General features: G+C 33.0%; 1 protein-coding gene and 1 long non-coding RNA gene across 3 annotated transcripts in view; one reads left to right on the top strand and one right to left on the bottom strand.

The window, feature by feature from the left end:
• Yip1d1 (Yip1 domain-containing 1) overlaps window positions 1-7613 on the bottom strand; it is a 32900-nt gene extending 25287 nt beyond the window's left edge. The window contains exons 1-4 of one of the 2 annotated variants that reach the window (XM_017613859.1): window positions 7456-7613; window positions 7191-7300; window positions 6942-7135; window positions 6848-6882 (exon numbers count right to left, since the gene is read on the bottom strand). In XM_017613859.1, coding sequence (XP_017469348.1) covers window positions 6848-6882; window positions 6942-7135; window positions 7191-7288 — 327 coding nt within the window. In that variant the 5' untranslated portion in view covers window positions 7289-7300; window positions 7456-7613. Of the gene's footprint in view, window positions 1-6847; window positions 6883-6941; window positions 7136-7190; window positions 7301-7422 lie in introns of both variants that reach the window. The other variant, XM_017613860.1, reaches the window with a different exon arrangement.
• Window positions 3486-4057, top strand: LOC108361272 (uncharacterized). Its single transcript, XR_001847269.1, has 3 exons — window positions 3486-3601; window positions 3694-3821; window positions 3878-4057. It is a non-coding gene; the product is annotated as an uncharacterized LOC108361272 (long non-coding RNA).
• Window positions 7614-8111: the final 498 nt, after the last annotated feature.

Genomic DNA, 8111 nt, shown 5'->3' on the forward strand with positions numbered 1-8111 from the left:
TTAATTATTGATTTTCATCATGATACAAAAAAGAAGGTAGTTTCAATAAACAACTTTTTGATTAAAAAGGTGATTTTTGACAATTGCACAATTGTAAAAAATTCGAAGCGGCGTTGCCCAATTTTAGTATTTTGGTAGAGGGGATTTTATATCCTAAATTTGGGAGTATAAATAAAATAGTTGTATTAACATTTTTCCTTTTACAAATAATTAATATCTTTTCTTAAAAATGTTTAAATTGTACATTAAATTCGATAACTAATTGCCAAAATCTTTATTTTTACAGTAATAAAATTTTAGTGAACAGATTTTAAAATTCTCTGTCATCTGATTATTTCACAATGGAGCTAGCCAAGAATATTACAGTTTTCTATATCCGATACGTTTATTTCTGATATATTTCAGACACTGAAATTACAATTTCGATATTGTCTTTGCCCATGTCTTTCAAGTAACTTGAAAACGAAATTTACTTTGGGACCCATGGGCCTCATGACTTTCAGTGAAGTGACTATTATCTAATTCTAGTATATTTCGACAATATCGTTGTTCCTGTGGGTAAAAACAAATACAGTATATTTTGCTTTGCTGCCTCTATGCTTAAGTGCACATTTAAGATACCTACCCCAAAATGCGCATCAGAGGCATTATTTTTAAAATTTATAAGGAAACTGCTCCGATAGATGCATTCAACATACCTGCACATTGGCGATGCCTGCCTTAAAAATTGTGCGACTAGTATCAATTATCAATGAAAGTATTACGTTTACCTGCACTGGCCCCATTTTGCTCATCTCGCAGAACAGCGAAAATTGCTATCAATTTATGTAGTTATATAGTGTAGTAAATTTCGCTTGCAGTAATTTCTACATGGTAAGTGCTCCGCTAATATTTGGTTTCATAGGGATTCGGATACCTTTCCTCATTGAAGTAGTAAAGAAAATTCGCTTAAGTGCCTTTTTCGGTTACGTGCACAAGTTTTTCGTGCAAAGAAGGATGTGCAGCTAAGCAAAATATACTGTATATTTTACTGTTCAATATTGGAGGGGGTGTGAAACAAAATTGATGATTTATTGTTAGTATGAAAACTAGAAACACAATTATAAACTTATTAAGCATTAGACCTCTTATCTTTAAAAAAAACAAAAGGGGAAATGTTCGGTTATTTGTTCAATGGTTTTGGGGTGGCAAGCGGAGATGGACCCATTAAAAAATTGGGTAAAATTAGAATTTTTACAGAGAAAATTTAGGTCCAACTCCGGCTACGCTGACCACAATATTTTTTTTAAAAAAGGTCCATATTTCAAACCGAATTTATTCATAAATTTGTATCTGAAAGTTAGAAATCTTTATTTTAAACTAACGTGTAATTGTTTGACCACACGTGAATGTCAAAATTTTTTGCTTTGGGTTAAGCATTTGGACAATTAACCCAAAATTATTGTACAAGTAGCCGAGCCGTACCCAACAATATACCTTTTGCTATTGAAATTTCGATTCTAAGAACAAAATGTTTGTAAATAACCAGAAAATTAATAACAAAATTTGGAGGGTTTTGGATACTGGGTATGGTAGCACGAAATGTCACAATCTACTTAATTGTCAGGTTGTTAATATGGCGACAAAAAAGTGACAATGGAACTACCTTCTTTTTTGTATCATGGATTTTCATATTCACACCACTCAGTTAATAAAAGTTTAAACCAGCATGCCCCGATAGCTAAACTCTTGTGAAATTATTATTTTTTTTTTTTTTGTGGAACGAATTTAAAATTTGAATAGAAAAGTAGTGATTTTTTGAATAGAAAAGTAGTGGTAGTGGTGGTTGGTATATTTTCAAGCGATACGAATTTTCATAGTTAACTCTGTGAAACTGAATATAAATTCATAGTTAAACTCTTATTGGTTGTTAAGTTAACAATGGTTTAACTAAGCACTGTGAATTCGACCCAAACTCTTATGCATTTCTCATTGTCTCCATTTTCATCTTTATCTTCACTTTTGCCTTCTCTTTTTTGTCATCGTTATTATTTATTTCTTCATCACATTTATCTTTTTTTTCAAAGTTTAATTTCAAATATGAAGTGAAACATGATACAAAAAAAAGGTAGTTTCATTTCAAAATTTTTGACAAAAATAAGTTTTTGAAGTTTCATAAATTGTACAAAATTATGAGCTGCCTTGCCACATTGACAGGAATCAAACAATACATCAGAGGATTTAATGTTGTGCATGGGAAATGTTCGGTTATTTGTGCAATTATATTTTGGAGGGAGCGGAGGGGGAAGAAGTGGGCCACCTAAAACTCTAGTCATTAGAAATAGCGCAGTATAAACTTGCATAAAAGTCATCCTTCGCCTCCGTGCCTTTCTACAGGAACTCGGGGCCCATTTCGAAATAGAGTAAAATTAGCATTTTCACAATCCACAGTATTTTTGGGTAAAATCCACCTCCAAATTTATAAAAAAAAATGCATATTTCAAACCGAAATCTTTGTTTTAGGTTAAAGCTTAATCCTTTGACTAGCCGCATATGTTAAAATTTGTTGATTCGGGTCACACGTTTGGACACGATAACCCAAAATCACTTCATAAATAACCGAACCGTCCTCGAATTGTCGTTTACTATGCATTTTTCTATAAATAAAAATTTTAGAAAATTAAACTGCAGTACTTTTCATCTCATGTGCATGCGTATATATTTTTTACCAGCGCCACATATTTATCAGAAAATTCCGAGAATCCAAAAAGTTACAAGTTGCAGGGCATCATTTTAACTCAACCTCCTCTCTCTTCCACGGATAACGGTACCTCGTTTAGAGTTTTAAAAATATTTTGCGTCAGAAATTTGTCATCAAACTGCATTAGCAAAAACTTTTTTTCGAACCTTTCGACGAGCTTGAAACGTTTTTTTTTCCTTTTTCAAGAAACTAAAATGTTGCTGCTAGTGAATCTGGTAGCATGATTTTAGTTAAATGTCACAAACTTGTTAAAAGTCATGATGCAATAATGAAAGGTGTTATACGTTGGCAACTTCTCGCTCTAATCCGCCATCTTGAACTACCTTAGGAGAAACCATGATAAAAATATAGTAAGGTAGAACCGCTGAGAGTCACTTTTAAAGTTCTTGACGTTTCCAAACAATTTAATTTTTAAATTTACTCACAAACTCACACACACATTTTCATTTTCAATCTCAAGCAACAACAATTTCGAACAATTTCAATTTTTTATTTTCACTTTTATATGATTTTAAAATGTTGGCAAACTTCAAAAAAAAATCATGGCCGACAAATTGAGAGATCGGTTCTACCTTGCTATGTTTTTATCATGGGAGAAACTGTGTTGTTTCTTTGCTATTTTCACTGAACATTTCCCAAAATATTAGAAAAAAATTCTGAACAAGCTACATTGATTCAATTTTCGTTGTTCGTTTTGTTCTTATTCGCTGACATTTGTTTTCCAATTGCGCGAAATTTGGTAAGTATTGTAATAAAACCGAATTATTTTACAAATAAATTATAATTTTGCATTTATTAGGTCATTTCCTTAGTGTTTCGCTGACCGACCTGTGCTGGTATTGTGATTAAGAGCTAATACACGTAAGTTACAACATATTATTTTGACTTTATTGATGAACCATTCCATTTGAGCTCTTTGTTATTTCAAAACCTAATGAACCATTTATTCGCAGATTTTTCGGACGATTCTGCTGTGCTGCGTTCCTGCTCCGCCTGTATATTGCTCCGCCCGTATTTTATAATGTTGCGTTCCTGTTGCGCCTTTGCATTAGTGTGTGCGTTGTGATTTAGACACGTTGAAGTAAGTTGAAACCAGGTTCTCGTTTGTTAAAAACCTAAAAAACCATTTATTTGCAGATTTTTTGTATGCTTCTGCTGTGCTGCGTTCCTGCTCCACCCGTGTATTAGATTTCTGCGTTCCTGTTAACATACATATCGTCGCTTAAAGTACAAAACCGCGTAACTTGCTGCTAAAAATAGGATTCGCTCACACACGTTTTTGGATCAATCCTTATCCATTCTTCCTGAAATATACTAGCCAAAAATGCGATTGCTTTTTACAAAAAGATAGCCATTTTGAAATATGAGTGTTTTTACTCTCTAGAAATTAATTTATGCAACCTCGCATACGTGGGTTTGCATTATCTCTATACGCGGTTTTGCAATTTATTGATACATGGTTTTGTACTTTAAACGACGATGTGTATGTAGATGTATGTACATGTATATCACATATATTGACTTAGATATGTATACACAATTAATGGTGTACATAAATTTTTTTATATTGAAACTAGATATGTATATAGTACATATTTTATTATTATTAGTCGGTTCAAAAAAGTCCTATCTCAAATAAAAATACTTCGAAAATGTGCTGAGATAGGGTGTTTTTGAACCGAGTTCCGAGATAGGGCATTTTTCAATCAAATTCTAAAATAGGGCGTTTTTCAGCCACATTTTGAAATAGGGCGTTGAAAAGCTTTCTGATATCGGGCGTTTTCGACCTGGCTGCCGAGATAGGTCGATCTTCTACTCAGTCATCGATATATGGTCGAAGTTTTCGTTATATAGAAGACGATTAAACACGATTTGTTTTTAATCGATTCTAAAAAAACTAAGGTAATTTTTAGCCATTAGACTAAAATTGAAGGGGCTATAAAACTGAGTGCTCAAAAAAATTCTAACACTTCTGAGAAAAAAGTTTGAATTTTGGTTGAAAATTTGTTGTATTTTTTGTAGTTTTCTACGAAGTTTTAAAATTCGGTTTATATGAGTTTTGTTAGAAATTCAACTTTACTTTTGTTGCAAATTCTTAGCAATAAATAAATTAACATGAGAGGGAAATAATATTACTTTGAAATGGGGTTGCTATTGATATGACCGATATTGTATGTATATAATAAATTTTGTACAATTAAAAAAGTGGATTAACTAAAATGAACACAACGTATTAATTACAAATTCTGAAATATGTCGTCAATTTCAAAAACAAATAAATAAAACTTTAAAAAGTAGTCAATGCTTGCTGTATGACACGAACTTGGATATACGTGGACTTGGGTAATGTATAATTCCTTATATGATTCCTCAAAGTATCCCTTGTATAACACTGTGGAACACAAAAAAACCTTAGTGCGACTATATCAGGTTTGATAGCTGTTGGCCATACCAATAATGCCTCATACTAAGATTTACTAGATCAATTCGTGTTCTCCGAGAAAAAAAATTTTCACGATCCAAAAATCTGAAAAATTGTTTTTCTCCAAAGTTTGAACATTTATCGTTTTTGGCCTATATTTTGTTGAAAATACCATACAAAGCAAATATAGGGCAAAAAACAAAGGATTTTCAAAATTTTGAGAAAAGGATTTGGCTATACTTAGATTTTTGAATCGTGAAATTTTTTTTTCTCGAGAACACGAATTGATCAAGTAAAACTGAGCATGAGGCATTATTGGTATGGTCAACAGCTATGAAACCTGATATATGCGCACAAGAAGCCTATATGAAAGAGGGGGACAAAAGATCACACGTAAATGAATTCCTCTTTTTGGACTGTACAATATAAGGGACACATTTCAAATTCATAAGGGATAATTTTCTTAGTGATACGGCTCATAAAAGTAATTATATAAGCCATACTGTTCTAGCTGGGTATTCATCAGCTCGAAAATTTTAAGCATAGTATCATATTCCTGTGAATAAAAACACGCCTAATTTTATTATTTTAATTATCTACAATTTTATGAGACTACCAAGCCATATATATACCTATTCTGATAATCGGAACGCTGTTGAGAAGGCATACAATTTAGTACTTTTTCAACTAAAAGGCTTTTTTTTATTCCCGTTTATCTTGTACTTCCAAAATACAATATTGACCTAAGGTAGTTCGATTTCGAGCTGTCACAACGTACAACACCTTTCATTATTGCATCATGGTTAAAAGTCAAGTGGTCGGCAACAACAACGAATGTCAACAAATGAAACTACCTCCTATTTTTGTATCATGAAGTGAAACAAAATGCGAAAACAACTCAAACTGAACAGGTTCAACCAGAAGTATATATAAATATGGAAATTTTCAAACGACAATCGTCTACAGAAAAATACCTTTTCAATGGTAAACAGCATAACCTGGCGACCTATGCTGACCCTGGCATCGGACCATCTGGTTGATAAGCCTGCCGATTTCACAGGGTGGTGCTTAGTAGCCGCTACAACAACAAAACATACATATGTATATCTGGCCAAGGACAGTCACTCCACCTGACTCCTGGAAAAGTCTCCGAGGAATTTGTATGCTTTTACAATAACAATAACATGAAAATTTATTTGGTCGTGGGGAGAAAATTACAGGTGCAAAAAATATTTGTATTTCTAAACGTTTCATCCCACTGCAGTCAAATGTTAGAGACGATCATTTAAACTATAGCGGTAGTATTTGCAACGAGTTATGGAAATTTCATAGAAATCTCGAGGACAAATCGACATAAATTCATTTACTCTCCTCAACGCGAGGAAAGTGCATAAACAACTATTAAATAGCAAAATAAATATTTTTGTATCCAAATCTAATGGTCAATTATACTCCAGACATTACCAAAGCATTTGCAATACATGAGGAAATGTAATGTATCTATTACTAGTATTTAGAAAGTTTGCAGAGATGCTGGATTAAGACATTCTTTCAACAAGCAATGGTACGTTTACCGGTTTTTACAAAATCGCAATAGAAGCGTATATATGAATATTTACATATTTTAGACTTATTGCACTTGCTATTAACCTACTGAAAACTATAAAACCTACATATTTACGTACCTTAAGAAAAATATGCTGTGGATTAATTCCCAGTTCTAAAGAAAATATACCATTTCAGAAAACTTGTACATATTGAAGTCATACTTTAGTATACCTTCCAACAAAGGTGGCTCATCGTCGAAGTCAGCTCCGGTGCCACCTGGTTTGAAACCTGAATCCTGGTCGTACGACTGATTTACATATGCATTTGGATCATAGAAACCACTTAGCCCTTGATTACTTGCGGCATAGCTGGCATCGTAACTCGGTGGAACGGAGCTCTGTGTGTTATCAAATGTTTGAAAATTTCTGTAAATAAAATTTGGTTATTAACTTTGCAGTGAAAAATGTTAGCTTTACATACAACTCTTGACCAAATTCCGGCACCTCAAAATTATATGACTGATCACCACCGCTTGCATAGAAATCATTTGGGTCATTTGTTCCACTGGCGTAAGACATTTCGTTACGCACCTTAATTTAGAAAAATAAAACAAATAAACGCAAGTGATTATGAAAAACTAATATTAAACTAATGGCGAGCATTATTTACAGGTAAAGCAGCAGGCCGAAAGTCTGTATTTACCTCAACTTACTAGAGCTTAAATAAAAGAATACATTGCACTTACTTCTCAGGTAAATCTTTAACAAGTTTTCTTTTATTATTGGGATGTTTAGTTGTAAAACTATTAAGTGAACTAGAATAATTATTCTATATTTCATCGAACAAAAGCTACCCACACAAAAAACACAGGAGTTGTAATTTTTGACACGTCAGTTGAATTATCAACACAGGGTGGTATTGAACAGCTGATTGACAAAATGAGCAACAGTGTGCCGTGCAGGCAAAAAATGCAATACATTTTACATATGTTTACCAAAGAACCAAAGAACGTAGGTAACAAGAAGGGACAACTCGTTATAACTTTCAGCCAATCAAAAAACGCACTAGGGCAAAAGAGAAGACACGCCCCTGTTGCGCACTTTCGCTACAATTCTTTGAAAGAACGTAGATAACCTACTTTCTAGTTTTTCGCTGGAGCACTGCCGCCTTTTCAAAACACTTCATTTCATGTATTCGCGAATTATACATAAACGGAACCATTTTTAAATTCATGAAATGACGAATTCGTGAATTCTGCCGCATGAACGTACTATTTATTATTTAAGGAATTAATTTTATATTAATGGGATTTTAAAACAGGAAAGTCGTGTAACACACACAAATGACCGAATCGATATGGTAAAATCATATCACTCGTTAACTATAAAACTGGCACAACTT

Source organism: Rhagoletis zephyria, unplaced genomic scaffold, assembly GCF_001687245.7.
Source record: "Rhagoletis zephyria isolate East Lansing unplaced genomic scaffold, Rhagoletis_zephyria_1.1 Rzeph_scaffold_00727, whole genome shotgun sequence".
NCBI lineage: Eukaryota > Metazoa > Arthropoda > Insecta > Diptera > Tephritidae > Rhagoletis > Rhagoletis zephyria.